The sequence below is a fragment of the Sprattus sprattus genome, assembly GCF_963457725.1.
Source record: "Sprattus sprattus genome assembly, chromosome: 18".
Lineage (NCBI taxonomy): Eukaryota > Metazoa > Chordata > Actinopteri > Clupeiformes > Clupeidae > Sprattus > Sprattus sprattus.
In genome coordinates this window covers 6,093,694-6,111,855 of record NC_137916.1, presented here as the reverse complement: position 1 = coordinate 6,111,855, position 18,162 = coordinate 6,093,694, and the positions used below count along the sequence as shown (strand labels likewise).

At 46.7% G+C, this 18,162-nt stretch overlaps 1 protein-coding gene across 3 annotated transcripts in view; it reads right to left on the bottom strand.

Annotated features, from left to right (window-relative positions):
- Nucleotides 1-647: 647 nt before the first annotated feature.
- Nucleotides 648-18,162, bottom strand: part of helz (helicase with zinc finger) — a 48,083-nt gene continuing 30,568 nt past the window's right edge. The window contains exons 22-31 of one of the 3 annotated variants that reach the window (XM_080855863.1): nucleotides 14,810-15,017; nucleotides 13,585-13,636; nucleotides 12,467-12,660; nucleotides 7,525-7,783; nucleotides 6,980-7,062; nucleotides 6,312-6,894; nucleotides 5,587-5,812; nucleotides 4,054-4,636; nucleotides 1,903-2,116; nucleotides 648-1,666 (exon numbers count right to left, since the gene is read on the bottom strand). In XM_080855863.1, the coding sequence (XP_080711989.1) occupies nucleotides 1,326-1,666; nucleotides 1,903-2,116; nucleotides 4,054-4,636; nucleotides 5,587-5,812; nucleotides 6,312-6,894; nucleotides 6,980-7,062; nucleotides 7,525-7,783; nucleotides 12,467-12,660; nucleotides 13,585-13,636; nucleotides 14,810-15,017 (2,743 nt within the window). In that variant the 3' untranslated portion in view covers nucleotides 648-1,325. The remainder of the gene's footprint in view (nucleotides 1,667-1,902; nucleotides 2,117-4,053; nucleotides 4,637-5,586; nucleotides 5,813-6,311; nucleotides 6,895-6,979; nucleotides 7,063-7,524; nucleotides 7,784-12,466; nucleotides 12,661-13,584; nucleotides 13,637-14,809; nucleotides 15,018-18,162) is intronic. The other 2 variants (XM_080855864.1, XM_080855865.1) reach the window with 2 other exon arrangements.

Below are 18,162 nucleotides of genomic sequence, written 5' to 3'. Positions count from 1 at the left end.
TGGTTGACAATGGGTGGGAAAATAACATTGAAAAAAGTAGACATCTCTTTGTACTGCTAAAAATGTGAAGGGATGAGAGTCATTCTTCTTAAAACCATCACTGGATTAAATTCGGGACTAAAAGTCACTTAAACAGAAAACTATAGGGTAACAGCAACAGCTGAACCAGCTAAATCACTAACATGGTCTAACATTGTAGATGAGATTTTCACATTTTAAGGCACACTTCAGCATCTATTCTGAAGCAATCTCCTTTCTGTGCAAAAGCAATAGCGTTGATGAGGTAACTCCAAAAATAAGGTGTTTGATGTCTACATGTCTAAAGTATGTGTGAAAGTGAATCATACACACAGGCTGCTTTAGAACAACACACAAATAACATCGGAGAAATCGAGTCAACAAGGGGGAGAAAAAAGACTGAATGCTAAATGATTTAAATCCACTTCATTTCCTCATCAGTTCTCAGTGAAGTATTTTATTCTAAATGATTTAAATCCACTTCATTTCATCATCAGTTCTCAGTGAAGTATTTTATTCTAAATGATTCAAATACACTTCATTTCCTCATCAGTTTTCAGTGAAGTATTTCATTCAAACGCTTCTGCTTTGTTGTTGTGAAAGGAAAGACTGTAATCTGGAGACGTGGGTCTATTTCATTCAGGTCTTTTTATTCATATGTACAGTTCTGAGAAAAGGGTTGTCTACATCTATACAACTTTTTATATAGTTTTTTTTTGTGTATGTGTTTGCGTGTGTGAGAGAATCAACTGACCACTCAGCTGCTAGCACAAGGAAACACACCGATATTGATAAAAGGAAGAATTCAACATCATCTCAAAATGAAAGCCAGCTGAAGAGAAAAATATATATAAGAAAAATCACTTCAACAATTTTACTTTTTTTATGAATCGATGCAAACAAAGCAGACATAATTCCTGAAAAGGGGGAAGCAGAGGACAGGCAACTGAGTGGTTAGCTAATTCACTTATATGTTTTTAAAAATCTTTTTTTTTTTCCTTTTTATTCATTTGTTTGTCCCATAAATCTTTTTTTTTGTGTTTTTTTTCCCTGTGATTTTTGTTTTTGCCCCAACATTTTGGTATAACTTTGAATATATGTTTAATTTCGTTTGCAAAATCACAATGGTCAAACTGTAAAAGAACAACTAGCTAAATTAAAAGTAAAAAAAAAAAGAAAAGAAAATCGCGGAGAAAATAAACCTAATCAGACAAAATATTTTTTTTCTTCATTTTCTTGATTATTTTTCAATTTTTTTTTTTTTTTTATATAGATTTAATATTTTTTTTTACAGGTATGCATTTGATTTATTTAAAATAGGAGTAATACCCATTGCTACTGTTTGAACTGCCTATGCTAAGCTCCTGTAACAGAGACAGGGGGTTGTTGTTTTTCTTGGCCTGCTCAGGGTTGGGCCGTGGTTTTGGGGGGGCCCGCAGGGCGCTGGCGTACGACATGGTGGGGGTCTTGTGGGGCCCGGCAGGGCTGGGGCTGCCCCCTCCCCCCGGGTCGGGAGGGGTTTGCTTGCTGGGCAGGAGCGGAGGGAACTGTCCATGATGCTGCAGAGACGTGGTGCTGGGAGGGTGTGGGGCCGTCTGGAGGACCTCCGCCTTCCCACCATCCTCCGTGGCATTCATGGCCTTGGTAACTGTTGAGAAACAGCGAGGTCACATTAGTGTTGTTAGGGGTCGCTCAACACTGTTAATGCACCACTAATTACCACAAGCACAATTTATTTCATTTTATCCAACACACAGGATATCAATGGGGATTCTAAAAGGTCTTTTTCACATATCAAAGCAAAGTAGCAGAAAGACATGAATGTACAAGTAAACCAATCTACTATGAGAACCAAAGTGTGAATGAGGTTCCTGAGTGCGGTACCTATGCTGTCCCGGTGAGGGGCCAGGGGGCTCGCTCCGTTGCATGGAATGTTGTGGAGGGAGGCGGGGCCGCTGGAGGGCCACAGCTCGGCGGTAGGGAACCGGCAGGGGGGGGCGGGGGGCTGTGGGTCCTGAGGGCTGTCAGGGTACGACTGGGGAGAGCTGGATGAGATCCGACGCTGGTAGAGGGGCCGGCCGGGACCCCGGGGTTCATACTGCAGCGAGAAGAGAGAGAGCGAGAGAGAGAGAGAGAGAATGAGAGAGAGAGAGAGAGAGAGAGTTGTAAAGAGGACCTGTTAGCTGCCACTGCGCTACTAATCACACCAACACTGAATTTATTCTCTGTAAAAGCATGAATTCTTTGCAGGCTCAGACAGCTCCTGTAAAACTGGCATGGGGAGGAATACAGAACAGGCTCTCTACGTTCGGCACATAAAGACAGGCCTGGCACAACGCAGGTGCAACAGAGAAGGGCATCTACTTTGTTTACCAGAGCTCATTCTTTTGGTCATTTCATAACATGTGCACAGAACTAAGCGCCCCTCATTATGTCACACACACATGTAGCGCACAGCTTGTTGCCCTTTCAAATTAGTGTGAGGTTTTATATCACACGCTGGAAAGTATAGATAGGATAATGTGTGTATATATGTGTTTTATATCACACTCTGGGAAGCATAGATAGGATAATGTGTGTATGTATGTGTTTTGTATCACACTCTGGGAAGCATAGATAGGACAATATACTATGTATACATGCGTTTCACTGGCTCTACTCATTAGCATGTATGTGTGTGTGCCTGTACGTGTGTGGGTGCCTGTATATGTGTGTATGTGCCTGTATGTGTATTAGGGATGCACGATATTATCGGCAAGACATCGGTATCGGCAGTTATCGGCTTAAAAACTTAATTATCGGTATCTGCAGATATGAAAAATTTCTGCCGATGTACCTGGCCGATAAGGTGACGTGTAAATTATGCGCACGCAAAGCAAATGTTTATGAGCGTCGGCTGTGTGGCAGTATCCTACTTCACAGTATCAGAGGATGATGACAAAATGCCTATTTGTCAGAAAACTTTTCAGGAGAAGGAGGAGGAGATGCAGCTTGGCCATAATGTAGGTTGCATGCATAGATGCAGACCACCCGCGTGCCACGCTTTACAACATTACCTGTCGCGCTAATTGACGTTAATAAGTCACGGAGTTAGTTAGACAACACTAGCTTGTTAGCTTGCATGCTACGTGACACCAGAGAAGTTGATGATACCTCATTTCACGGGATGTGAAACGTTATGTCTCAAGCCCACGCTATCTGTACATGGCTCACTTTTGCATTTATGGAATTTATACAGCTAACTTGGCAATAACGTTACATAGCTTAGTCTAGAAATCCTAGAAGGGACGTTACTAAACTGTAAATCAGTCAACCAAGGTTAGCTTGCAAAGTTAGCCAAGCATGCTACGTGACACCAGAGAAGTTGATGATGCCTCATTTGACCCGATGTGAAACGTTATGTCACGAGCCCACGCGATCTACATGGCTTACTTTTCCATATGTGGAATTTAAACAGCTAACTTGGCAATAACGTTACATAGATTAGTCTAGAAATCCTAGAAGGGACGTTATTAAACTGTAAGTCAGTTAACCAACGTTAGCTTGCCAAGTAAGCCAAGCTGCATTTCCAGAGTGTAGTTGTTCAAGTTCAAGGAGGTACTGTTCAAGTATGAAAATTGTGATGTGAAAAAATAAATCTGCCATATTTGAAACCATTTCAGTTTCATGAGTGAATGTCTATTTCTAAATTGATACACATCAAGTCTGTAATGTCCTGTATTTAAAGCAATACCCTAGCATAATAACAGATTAATTGTAGTACAGGAGAGACTTTTCAATAATTAAAAAGCTGAGGTGTATATATCGGTATCGGCATCGGCAATCGGCCAAAATGAGCTTGTAAATATCGGCATATCGGATATCGGCTAAAATTCAATATCGTGCATCCCTAATGTGTATATGTGTGTGCCTGTATATGTGTGTATGTGCCTGTATGTGTATATGTGTGTGCCTGTATATGTGTGTATGTGCCTGTATGTGTATATGTGTGTGCCTGTATATGTGTATGTGTCTGTGTGTGTGAGGCTTGCTCACCTCTTCTAAGCTTTGCAGGGCAGTGTGTGTGGCCTGTTGTTGTTGCTGCTGCTGCTGCTTATGCTGCTGCTGCAGCAGGAGGGGGCTGTGTTCGGGCCGCGGACCCAGGCTCTGGAGGCCCAGAGGCAGGCCGTGCTGACCCAGCATGTGGCCCTGCGCCAGACCCGGGTGCCCCCACGCCGCCTCCGGCAGCAGGTACTTGAGAGGCAGGGGCGCAGGGTGGCCCTGGTGGTCTGGGGGCAGGGGGAAGGCCTGGTGGGGGGGGTAGGCCTGCTGCATGTCGCCGCGGCCCTGATCGGGGTAGCCGTGGAAGGGGCCGGCCGAGGAGGCGGAGGAGTGGGAGGGCGAGGGCATCTCCCCGCCTGGGGCGCCCCTCACCTGCTGCTGGCGGTACTGCAGCAGGCGAGACTGAGGGGGGGGCATGTCGGGGGGCTCACGCTGCTGCTGCTGCTGTTGTTGTTGTTGTTGTTGTTGTTGTTGCTGCTGTTGTTGTTGCTGTTGCTGCTGCTGTTGTTGCTGCTGCTGCTGCTGCTGCTCATAGTGCTCCTGTGCGGACATCTCACGCAGCAGCCCGGGGTACCTGCTGCAACAAAGGCAGAGCAGAGAGGTAGTCAGACACACACACACACACACACACACACACGCACACACACACGCGCACACACGCACACACACACGCACACACACACACACACGCACACACACACGCACACGTAAACAACAACATAACCTTCTATAACAATAAGAGAATACTTCTGCCAGCAGCGATCAAGGTTGCACTCCACCATTGAAATGTATTTCTAGGGAATAGTACTCGAAATGTTCGCTGACTGTCTGTAAATAGAACACTTATCACCACCATACAGATTTGTGTGCACTGGAGCACAAAACTAGTCTGGGAAGTCCCGCCCCACTTCTTCCGGCCAAATTGATTTTGCCTCTGCAGTGGGTCTGGTCAACTTCGGATAGCCGTTCATTTCAAGATTTCCAGAATCCTTGGAGCCAATCACAAACTGGCTTTTGGCTACCTGGCGAGCCATTGGCGGATTTAAACTTACCACGGCTACGTTACAAAATCTACTGCACGGAGAGTTTTTAAACATTGGACATGGTGGCCGCCGAAGCACCGCAAAACTTCGATAAGGCAAGTTTTCTTTGAAAACAGAACAGAAACTTGCCCTGGAACAATTCATACAGAAAAAATATGTGTTTGCTTTATTACCGATCGTTGTATCGTTGTATAGTATCGTTGGTCTGATTGGTTAAAGGCGTGTCCAATTACGTGAGTGAAGTGGATCGCTAATGAGTGGTTGGCCAGACTAACTGAGCAAATGGAATGCAGTGAAGGGGCAGGGAATTCCCAGACAAGCACAAAACATGAACCTGAACACAAATACAAACTGCTCTCCTAGCCAGTAGACATGTGGGTATTATAAATGATACAACAGTGGAACATTGCTTTGAGATGCAGAGAGGTTTTCTTCCCCGGACCACCCCAGGTTAGGGGGGTCGGTTGGCCATCTTTCTGCTAACCTGGATAGAGGCGCTCTGGGGGGGCCGTCCTCCTCTGACGGGGGCGGGAGGCCCCAGCCTGTCCTGATGAGCTGCTGGGGGAGCCGCATGCCCGGCTGCCCCAGGTGGGAGAGGGGCTGCATGGGGAAGGCGGCCATGCCCGGAGGCAGGAAGGGGGTGTGCTCTCCCCACTGGCCCAGCCGAGCCTGCTGGGACATCAGCTCCAGGCTGGACGAGGCCTGGGGGTCTGGGGAGGGGGAGAGAGTGAGAGAGGGGGAGAGAGAGGGAGAGGGAGAGAGAGAGAGAGAGAGAGAGAAAGAGAGAGGGGGGAGAGAGAGAGGGGGGGGGGGAGGGGGAGAGAGAGAGAGGGAAGGAGAGCGAGAGAGAGACATCTTGCTTTAGTAACCGCCAGGCTGCTCCAGAGGAACCACATGAGAGCTAAACAATCCCAGTGTGCCTTGCATGCAGGGACCCAAATCACATTTCCCCCTTAAGAAGTTAACCAGTTATGCTAATGAGCCAAACCAGATGTTTGGTAAACAATTGACAATGAAATTTGATATTTGAAAATGAAAATCCCCTCATTCCATAACATACTAGGAGCTGGTGTTGATGTTACTGCTGTTTCTGGGGGTGCAGTTGACACATACTAGATTAGATCAGATGATATTAGTATAGATAACGACATGTTTACAAATCCACGACATGAAAAGATTTATTTCAGAGCAATACAAGCGAGAGCTTACCGAGTCCCTCTCCCATTCCGGACTCCAGACCGTCCTCCCCATAGCTGTTGACGTGCATGTTCTGATGGTGTGTGTGTGTGTGTGCATGCTGGTGAGCGTGCTGGGCGTGAGCGTGCTGGACAGCGAGCTGCTGAGGTTGCGGCGGTGCGGCCGCAGAGGGGGGCATGGCTCGCAGCGCCCCCTTCAGTTCCTCGGGCACGGCAGGCTGCTCGGAGGAGTCCCCCTCCAGGCCCGGCGACTGGAGTGCCCGCGGGAGGAAGAAGGAGGTGGGGGGAGGGGCGTTGGGCGTGGGGAAGGGTGGGCCCTGGTGGGGTGGCATGCGCAGCTGGCCCGGGCGGGGCAGGCCGTAGGGCTGCTGTTGCTGCTGAAACTGCTGGCTGCTGCCGGCCGTGTGCGGAGGGGGGAACGCCGGGTGGTGGTGCGGGGGCATGTGGTGCTGGGAGGTCAGGTGGGGGAAGCCCAGGGGCCTCTGGGGGCCCGGGGCCGTGCCAGACGGGGCATCTTTGCGGAGGAGGCGCCCGGCGGGGTAGCCCAGAGGGCCGACTGCTTCGGGGCTCCTGTTGGGCCCCTGGTCAGACTCTCCCTGCAAGAAGACACAACAGTTACCCACAGAGGCAGGGGGACACTGGGGGGGAATGGAGGGTTGTAAGAGGAGGTAGAGTGCACACCTGCTTGTCCTTCAGCTCAGGAGCTTTCCTCTCCGGGGTGAGGAGGCGACCGTGCTCCACCTTCCCATTCATGTCCATTTTACCTTTGAAGCACACATGGTGTTAGCATACATGCTAAATGTTAACCAGCATACAAACAGCAAGCTGAATCTAGCGAGGACCTGTACTCTTGGTTACTTTAGGGGCCAGGTGTTATTATATAAAGCCAGGGTGTTAGTGTACACAAATATATAGTGTTATTTAATTTCTATGTGATGTGAAAGGTGCTACTCTAGGAGCTGGTGTTGATGTTACTGCTGTTTCTGGGGGAGCAGTTGACACATCAAGTTGTGTGACTGGGGTGACAGTAGAAACTAGTGAAAAAAAACCTGATGTTACCGTGGAAACTGTCACCATAGGAACTGACAAGAACCCAGTAACAATAGGAGCTGGTATGTGTGTATCAATATGTCTGGCGTGACTGATGCGAGAACTGTGGTAATGTGTGGCTGTACCGGCAGCATAGGCGTGACTGATCTGAGAACTGTGGTAATGTGTGGCTGTACCCGCAGCATTGGCGTGACTGATCTGAGAACTGTGGTAATGTGTGGCTGTACCCGCAGCATTGGCGTCTTGCAGTAGCTCCTTGTCTGTGCTGGACTGGGGCGTTAGACCGAGGGGGGAGGGGTGGCTGAGGCCATACAGGCCCGGAGAGGCTCGACTGGTAGGCTGGCGAAGGTTCAGGTTGTAGGCGGCCATGGCTGCCTGGTGGTTGATCAGCCTGGGGTCCATGGGGAAGCGGCTCTGGTAGCCCGGCCAGGGGAGCTGTGGTGGGGGAGACCAGACCAGACCAGACCAGAAGGGTTTAGAGTGGAGACATTTGTCAATCATTTCTATTATATATATGCAGTACCAGTCAAGAGTTTGGACACACCCCCTTTAATTTATTGTGTTAGTGTTTTATTTACTTTTATCATTATGACCGCCGCGCGACAGGAGTCGGAGTTTTTTTTCCTTTTTTTTCTCCTGTTTGCCGATTTTCTGTCAACGATTCCCGGGACACCGGGGTGCACGAAATTTGGTGGGCATGTAGCCCCACTAGATTAGCTTGGAACCATTGATTTTCGTTTTGATCCGTTGCACCCCCGTCGGACTGGACCCCTTTTAAAGAGGGTGGGGCGATTCATTTTTCGAAAACCATGCAATAAATTGATTTATATGGTTATACACCAACTGGCCTGTAGGTGGCGCGACACAGTTTTCTTCGAATATCCCGAGAACCGTAGGGCCTAGGAGGGCCAAATTGTTCTTGTATGTTTGTGTTAAGGGGCCATGTCAACCCATACCATAACCAGTCATTAAATGTATAGCGCCACCTAGTAAAAAATTAAAATGCAAAAATTAGGTGTAAAATTTCCAAATTTGCCAGGGATATCAAGCCTGTAACCGTCCATCTTCGGGAGAGTTTTTGTCCATGGATGGAGCAAAATGGCTCTGTAGCGCCCCCTAGAACATTGCAAAAACCCCTGCGCATTGGGGTTATTTTGGCGTAGCTTGACGGAATTCAGTACACGTCTATCATGCTTGGACGCACCAAAAAGTCTCTTGACGCCATGGTGGCAGGTCCACAGGAAGTCAGCCATTTTGAGTGGAAGATGCGTTTTGACGGCGTTTGCACACCCCGCATCTGATCGAACCCCTCCGACAGATTTAATGGTAACGCCTTGAAATGTGGTCCGGTCCTTTTCAGCTTGGCTGAAAAGTTAAGATTTTCTCATTAGTCGGAAGGTGTGGGCGTGGCAGACCCTCAAACTTTGGCAACTTGCCAGTGCTTGCCACAAAACACAAAGTCTCTTATAACTCTTACGTACATTATTTGATCCAGAGAAAATGTCTTAGGGTGGCCGCTGGAATCCGGCCCGAATGCGTACATATGCCTGAATGATATCACCTATAGCGCCACCTGTTGGTGGTTGGAAACTTCACTTTGTTTCCACACCTCGCATGTGATTGAACTCCTCATACAGATTTAATGGTATTGCCTTCAAACGTGGTCAGGTTACTCTTCAGCGATGGGGAATTAAAAGTTATGAGAATCTTTTACAAAGTTTGAAGGGTGTGGGCGTGGCAGACAGTCAAACTATGCACTCTTCACAACTCCAGTCATTTATAACTTATGCATATTGTCGAAAGTGCAAGAAATTGAAAGTGGTGGATCATTATGAGACCCTCTGAATGCATGCCAAGTTTCGTGCAATTCTGTCCATGGGGGGCCATACAATATTTTTTTTTTATATGACTGTACAGCAACTGGCCTGAAGGTGGCCTGACACAGTTTTCTTTGAATATCCCGAGAACAGAGGGCTTAGGAGGGCCACATGTTTTTTGTAACCTACTGAACAGTTCGGCGGTCATATTTTGTAACGCTTTGCGTTACGACTAGTTTTCTACATTGTAGATTTATACTGAAGACATTTACAATACGAAAGAATACATATGGAATGATGTACTAAACAAAAAAAGTTTCATCTACCATGTAGAAAATAATAAAAATGACGAAAAAACTTCTCAAAACATTAGAAGGTGTGTCCAAACTTTTGACTGGTACTGTATATATATATAGTTCTATTATATATCTATATTTATATGCACTCTGGAAAATGTATCTGTCTAGTCCTGCTCAAGAGACACTTTGATCTATTGTGGATTGGTCCAATTCTGTTCTTTTGGAACGTAGAATTCGCCTTATTCACCTGGCGGCCACATTGAAAACAAAAACGAGGCTTGGCTGGGTAAACCCGACCAGATGCCATTCTCTACTATACGAAGAGTAATGATGGATGGAGATGGACCACAATTCTTCTGTCCTTGCCCCCTATAACCGCGGTATTAATAGATTATTTTTTGCAACTCACTGTCAGCATCATGTTTATTTACTTGACTATTATGAAATGCACCAACATGGAATGTGTGTCCCAAAATACTGTAGAAGCTCAGAACTTGAGCAACCTTTGAACAGCCTCTGAACGTAAGGAACGCTATTTAGCAATTGTACTTAAGGGTAAGGATTGGCAATCTAACCTTAAAATAACAGCTTAAATGCGCTACCATGACGTTTAATATGGAGAATGGGCTCTGTGCTATTGCCATACCAGGGTCCGAAGGCATTACTGCGTTATGTATGTTTGCCTTGAGACTCCCGGTTACTACTGTCTGCCGAAGTAGCTTATATGCCGTTTTGTGTAACACGTGCTTGATGTTTGACTGTGATAGGAAAGTCTTTGACTCAGTAGTTTGTCATAGTGTCAAAGTAAGGGAATTTCAACTGGTTTCGCTAGGCTAGTTTAAGACGCTAATATCTCGTTAGTGATATAGCAATTCCTCCCATCTGTTGCATCTAACTTAGCTACCTTGACCATGTAGGGGATCTCATTCTTTCTCATGGAGGGAAATGCCCTCGCTCTCACACTTGCCCTGTCAATCTCTCTTTCTGACTGCAAAAGCATTGTTATTCACATGATCATCCCGGTTAGAGAAATGTCAACAGGCTTAGCCGCGAACATCTCGTTAGCGATGTAGCAATTCCTCCCATCTGTTGCATCTAACTTAGCTACCTTGACCATGTAGGGATCTCATTCTTTCTCATGGAGGGAAATGCCCTCTCTCTCTCTTTCTGACTGCAAAAGCATTGTTATTTACAAGATCATCCCGGTTAGAGAAAAAAATATGCCATGAATCACCTGCCATTTTACACATTTTTGACTTATTCGTTCTAGCAATTCTGACAGTATAACTTAGCTGCCATTTGCTAGCTAGCCAAGTAAATAAACATGATGCTGACGGTGAGTTGCAAAAAATTATCTATTAATGCTGCGGTTATAAGGGGCAAGGGCAGAAGACATGTGGTCCATTAAAAATAATCTATTAATGCCATGATAATAAGGGGCAAGGGCAGAAGATACAGTGGGGACAATAAGTATTTGAACCCCTGCAGAGTTTGCAAGTTTGGCCACTGGCAAAGAAATGTGTGATCTAGAATTGTAATGGTAGGTGTATTTTAACAGTGAGAAACAGAATATCAAAAAAATTATCCAGAAAACTGCATTTTATAACATTTATGACTTTATTTGCATTTGATGCAAAAAATAAGTATTTGAACCCCTAGCAAAACATGACTTAGTACTTGATGGAATAACCCTTGTTGTCAAGCACAGACATCAGACATTTCTTGTAGTTGGTCACCAGGTTTACACACATCTCAGGAGGGATTTTGGTCCACTCCTCTTTGCAGATCCTCTCCAAATCCTTAAGGTTGCGTTTAAATGGGAGGGAATGAGGGAATGAGGTTGAAGCCCAATATTCCACGTTACATGGCCCCATCCATAGTCCCCTTGATGCGGTGGAGTCGTCCTGTAACCTTGGCAGAGAAACAGCCCAAAGCATAATGTTTCCACCACCATGCTTGACGGTGGGGATGGTGTCATATTCAGCATTCTTCCCCCTCCAAACGCGGCAAGTCTAGTTGATGCCAAAGAGCTTGATTTTGGTCTCATCTGAACACATCCTGTCTCCCAATCCTCCTTAGAATCATTCAAGTGTCCATTGGCAAACTTCAGATGGCACTGTACATGTGCTTCCTTGAGCAGGGGGACCTTGCGAATGCTGCAGTACTTCGAAGAATTACGGCGTAGTGTGTTGCCAATGGTTTTCTTGGTGACTGTGGTCCCAGCTGCCTTGAGATCATTCACAAGCTCCCCCTGTGTAGTTCTGGGGTTATTCTGCACCTTTCGGATGATCACCGATACTGCATGAGGGGATATCTTGCATGGACCCCCAGACCAAGAGCGGGTGACAGTTGCTTGGTGTTGCTTCCATTTATGAATAATCGCACCAATAGTTATCTGCTTCTCACCAAGCTGCTTGCCAATGGTTTTGTAGCCCATTCCAGCCTTGTGCAGGTCTACAATCTTATCTCTGACGTCCTTGGCCAACTCTTTGGTCTTGCCCATGGTGGTGAGGTTGAAGGTGTGAAGTATGATTCTTTGGACAGGTTTCTTTTATACAGGTCACCAGTTGAGATCAGGTATACCTTGTTAGACCTAATGAGGACTAATCTGTGTGCTTCTTGGGCACATAACTGGCCATTGGGAGCCAGAATTCTTGCTGTTTGCCTGGGGGTTCAAATACTTATTTGTATTTTTAGTCTACTTAAGTCCTAAATCTTATAAAATGCAGTTTTTTCTTTCTCTTGTTGATATTCTGTTTCTCACTGTTAAAATACACCTACCATTACAATTCTAGATCACATATTTCTTTGCAAGTGGCCAAACTTGCGAAATTGGCAGGGGTTCAAATACTTATTTTCCCCACTGTATGTGCTCCATTTTCAGTCCATCATTTCTCTACGTATCGTAGAGAATGACCTCAGGTTGGGTTACCCAGACAAGCCTCGTTTTCGTTTCAAAATGGCGTTGCGTGGGAATAAGGCGGATAGCTGGCTGTACTTACGGGTAACGGCATGGGCATGACCATGTTGGCCCCGTAGACCGCCGGCACGTAGAGGATGGAGGCCCCTGTGTGGGGGTCCACCCTCTGGACTGGGCTGGGGGACTTCCCTGCGGAGCCTGTTGCTCCTCCACCGGCCACCGGGGGGGTAAACGTCTGGATGGGGTTTCCCATGAGCACAGCAGCACTGGACTGAACTAAGGACAGGGAGGGAGAGGAAGGGAAGGAGAAAGAGAGGAAGAACAGAAATGAAAAAGAGGAATGGGAGCAGACCCAGAGACAGAAAGAGATGTGAGGAGAGACGGAGAGGGCCTGGTGTCAACATAAACAACCAGAGTAGCCCTTCCTCTCCCCAGCCGTCTCTCCAAAGTCCTCCACACACACACACTCCACCAGATGCTCTAGGGAGCCCTTCACTCACACACACACACACACACACACACACACACACACACACACCCAAGGGACGCTAATGAGAGTCATTTGGACAAGTAATCATCATGTGGTGCTCTGTTTACACGGACTCCTGATCCACTCCGGGGCCCTCTCATCCTCTCATCCTCTCATCCTCTCAAGGCCTCGGAGGCCTGCAATTAACCGCTGCCTAACACCTCTCCTTCCTCCTCTTTTCCCCCTCTCCTTCCTCCCTCTCTCTTTCCTCCTCTCCTCAGCGATTTCTCCTTGGCTGCCCTACAGACGATTCACAGTGACAGCACGTTTTTCGGAAGCGCTCTAATAATATCACGCCCCAAACTTATGAAAGGGGGCTGAAGCGTTTGGTACTATGGCAGCTGCACGTCAATGCATTGGCCTTTGCATGGTAAATACAACTAAAGGAAATGGAATAACACATAAACTTAATATTAATGTTGTTCAATACAACTAAAGTTAATTTAATAACACATGAACTTAATAGAAATGTTGTTAAATACAAGTTGACAAGCATGGAACATGAAAAATGCCATTTAAAATCAGGAAGCAATGTGTGTGTGTGTGTGTGTGTGTGTGTGTGTGTGTGTGTGTGTGTGTGTGTGTGTGTGTGTGTGTGTGTGTGTGTGTGTATGAGAGAGAGAGAGAGAGAGAGAGGAGAGAGAGAGAGAGACACATGATTCATTCCTTACCGAATCCTTCTGGTGCAAAGTGCTCCGAGTGGTTGGCCAGTGCCCCCTTGGCCTGGAGGAGAGAAGAGCAGACACAAAATGGTTTAGAGATGCAGAGGTCATGAGGTCACATTGTGGAAGCATTGAGGGGAAACGACTGGGAGCCACGTTTTTTTGGGGGGGGGGGGGGGGGGGGGGTCAAATGTGACATGTAAAACGCTCCAGAGTGCCTGAGCCTCCACTGTTTGGGCTGGGGGGATGGGTCTGATTGTTTGGACTGGGGCTGATGGTTTGGGCTGGGGGTGTTGGGCTGATTGTTTGGGCTGGGGGGGTGGGGCTGATTGTTTGGGCTCGGGGGTGGATCTGATGGTTTGGGCTGGGTCTGATGGTTTGGGCTGGGGGGGTGGGTCTGATGGTTTGGGCTGGGGCTGATGGTTTGGGCTGGGGGGGGTGGGTCTGATGGTTTGGGCTGGGGCTGATGGTTTGGGCTGGGGGGGTGGGTCTGATTGTTTGGACTGGGGCTGATGGTTTGGGCTGGGGGGGTGGGGCTGATGGTTTGGGCTGGGGGGGTGGGTCTGATTGTTTGGACTGGGGCTGATGGTTTGGGCTGGGTGTGTGGGGCTGATGGTTTGGGCTGGGTGTGTGGGGCTGATGGTTTGGGCTGGGGGTGTGGGGCTGATGGTTTGGGCTGGGGGTGTGGGGCTGATGGTTTGGGCTGGGGGTGTGGGGCTGATGGTTTGGGCTGGGGGTGTGGGGCTGATGGTTTGGGCTGGGGGTGTGGGGCTGATGGTTTGGGCTGGGGGTGTGGGGCTGATGGTTTGGGCTGGGGCTGATGGTTTGGGCTGGGGCTGATGGTTTGGGCTGGGGTGGTTGGGCTGATGGTTTGACAGCGGGAGTTGGACTGCCTTTGGGGAGCTAGGGGCCTAGAGCTACTGAAGCCTTCAGATTATTGGTGTGCGCCTTGACTGACAATCAATCATTTACATTAAGATGGGTCTGCAGTCATACTGTTGGCTGTTTTTCTGGAGAGGCAGCCTAGGCAGAAGAGGATGATCAAATCTTCCAGAAGAAGAGAAGAGAGGAGAAGCAGGAGAAATGTGGTTGTGTTTGCTTGAGTGACGGTTAAAGTGAGTGTTCTTATTGAGGCCTGCTTATGTGACAGTGTTGGTGTAAGATGATGATTGCTGTGGCTTGGAAGCCAAGCGCTGTCGTGAGCCTGAGAGAGAGAGAGAGAGGAGTGTCCCACCTTGGGAGGCGAGTGCTGGTGCTTGCTGGTGGCCTGTGGTGGGGGCATGGAGCGGAGGGCACGGGGGATGAACTCGGGGGCCAGAGGGTTGAGCACATAGGTCTTCTTCAGCTCCAGAGCCTCCAGCTGGGCCTTGATCTGCTCGAAGGAGATGCCGTGCAGGCTGTTGTTGTCATGGCAGATGGAGATAAACGTTTCCCAGAACTTTCTGTAAGGGTTAAACACACACATACACACACACACACATATAAATATGAACACAAAAATCTCATTTGCACTCGGCTGGGAGCTGGAAGCCCACACATCTGAGTGTTAGGGCATCTCCATACAAAGGCTTCAATAGAAAGGGTTGCTATGTATTTTACTGAGTTAGAACAAACAGACCCTATTAGCAGAGTTGACCCTGGAGACATGTCCCTGCCTCGTGAGTGATATCTGTACACCTCGTCTTGGGGAAGCTGGAGTTACTGCTTAGCAACTGGCCGATACTGAAGCTTGAAAGGTTGACAGCTACAAGCCTCCCACCCCCACTCCATCTCACTCTTTCCCTCGGTCAAAACACACAGGTCTGTGTAATCACAGGGTACACATAAAAATAACGCTGGCAAAAGGGAACCGCAAAAAGCTTCTCGCCTTGCCAGAACGGAGGGGCCAGGCTTCTCGCCCACTCAAAAAGTGAAGTTAATGAATAAAAGTAATCCAAAGGAGGAATAAGGGAGAAAAAAGACAAACCAAGCACGTGCTCACACACAGATTGACTTAATTGCCAGGGCTCTGGGCTTGACATTTCCTGTGGTCTGAGCTTCAGTGATTGGCTGAGCATGAGGCAGTCTCCATGGAGACGGCAAAGAGCTGCAGCTGCGAAAAGGAGAGCGAACAAGCGAGAGATAGGAGTGAGAAAGAGATAGATAGAGAGAGAGATAGGAGTGAGAAAGAGATAGATAGAGAGAGAGAGAGATAGATAGAGAGAGAGAGGAAGCGTGAACGACACGTAGAGTGAGAGAGAGACAGATACAGAGGGGGCCTGTTGCATGTTGTTGTGGATCAGTGAGGGTCTCTCACCTTCCCACTAGCGACAGCACCCCGAGTGGGAGCAGAGCTGGCATCAGCACAAACACCACACACCACAAGCGCCCCGCAGAGCTGCTCCCCTGCACCCCACCTGTTTATGGCTGTCTAACTCTGTGTGTCTGTGTGTTTGCTCATGAGTGTGTGTGTTCGCTCATGAGTGTGTGTGTGTGTGTGTGTGTGTGTGTGTGTGTGCGTGTGTGCGTGCGTGCGTGGTGGATATAGTTGGCTTCATCATCTTGTGCAGGCAGATTCAATGTGACATTTCCAAACCGGTACAATTACAAACACTCACACCAGCCTGCAGACAAACTCCAGCGCTGCATCCTGTGATGTGAAAATGCCAGCCTCAGAGCTGCCTGCACGAGGAACTGGTGCTCTACACCACAGTGAGAAGCAATGGCACAGTTCACTAGGGCTGCAACAACGCTCCGTGGCTACAGCCTAACACGTTTTTAATAATAAACCATCACCTATCTATGAAGACAATCTCTCATTTTTAAATCAGTCCTTGGCAGCAGCACTATCAGTGCACCAAAGGGAAACAGGGAAATGTTTCTGATACCCAAATATTATTGCATAGACTATTCACCATGTATGCCAAATCCATATTTATTTATCTGAGTTCCCTGACAACAGAACTAGCGGGGTTCCCTTTCTTGTCATTGGTGATGCTAATTTTCACCACACTAGCTTGGTTGCTGTTAAGCTTAATGGTGGGCTGTGGTCTAATTGCCATTGCAGGCTACATTGAGATGTTTTAATAGCAGTGACAAACAATAAAGAGACTTTGGGCACTGTGTCGTCACCTGGCTGTCACCACAGCTGCTACACAAGGCGCCAGGTTTGCGTGTGTTAACTGTGCCAAGGGAAGTGGAGCCGGGAGTGGTCTCACAGAATAAGAACTCAAACACAGTTGGCAGGCTTAGTAACAGCACACCTTTCATTGGAAACTGATGCCATGAGCCAGTTAAAATGGTATAGAAAAACAGGGATCTGCTTAAAAAATTAATAAAAATGTTTTAAAACAAAAATATAATAAATAAATATATATAGATACATACATACATACATACTAGGGGTGTGCAAAAAAATCGATTCACATTCGTATCGCGATTCAATTGCTTCCGATTCAGAATCGATTCATAGAATTCCAAAAATCGATTCATATTGAAAAAAAAAAAAAAAAAAAAGTTTTTTTTTATTTAAATTAACGTTCTTTTTGGCTCCGCAAACTGTGTAGTAGGCTAACGTTACGGGTTGAGTGATGGTGAGCGCGATACCGCGAAATGGTTGATAAAAAGCTTCTGAATAGAAAGTTTACCTTTAAAAGTTGTGATGTGCAAAAGAAGCGAGCTTCACTGTTGTCTGAAAATGTCAACAGGCAGCTGGCTGAAAGCACAGAAGTAGTAGGCATACCTTTTATTGACAACCTAACTGTTACGGCTGAGTCTGAAATGTGCACTTTATAATTTTATTTTGTACCGCCCTGTTTGGCAATGTTGTTTTTCAATAAAATAAAACATTGCATAAAGCAAGCCAATCCACTTTTCCATGATAAGAGCATTAAAATAAAATTTGCGATTCATTCATTTGCGATGAGTTAAATATGACAAAAATGCGATTAATCACGATTGTTTGACAGCACTAACATTTACATACTGTGAATACATTTTTTTCAGTCGAGAATCGTTTTTGAATCGAAAATCGATTTTGAATCGAATCGTGAGCCTAAAAATCGGTATCAAATCGAATCGTGACATTTTCTGAATCGTGCACCCCTAATACATACACACACACACACACACACACATATACACACCCACACACATTTAGCATTTAACATTGGAGTCTGCAGAATAAGGGGGAAAAAAGTTATTTTATATTTATATATATTTATAACATTTACTATAGCTATTTTGTAAATGTTCATGCGAATTGGAATAAATACGATCTGTGAGATCCTAGTTTGTTTTCAGTCTTACTTTGTTGAATATATTGGGGGTGTATCACCGCGAGCCCTGAATGGTGAGTTGACTGTATCGTTACACAACCCCTCTCCAACACATCCTTCCTTTGAGCCTTACTTTAAGCACAGGGGTGTAGTGAAATATCATTGTACCATTCCATGAGGACCTTTTCTGAATTCCAAAGTTTATTTGTAAAGCCCAACACTCCTTTCCAGTAAAAAAACTTTAATGCAACAATGGTCGACTAGAAGAAAGTGGGGGCAGTAATAAAGCACAAGCAGGGCTCGAAATTAACTTTTTGGCTCACCAGCCAAC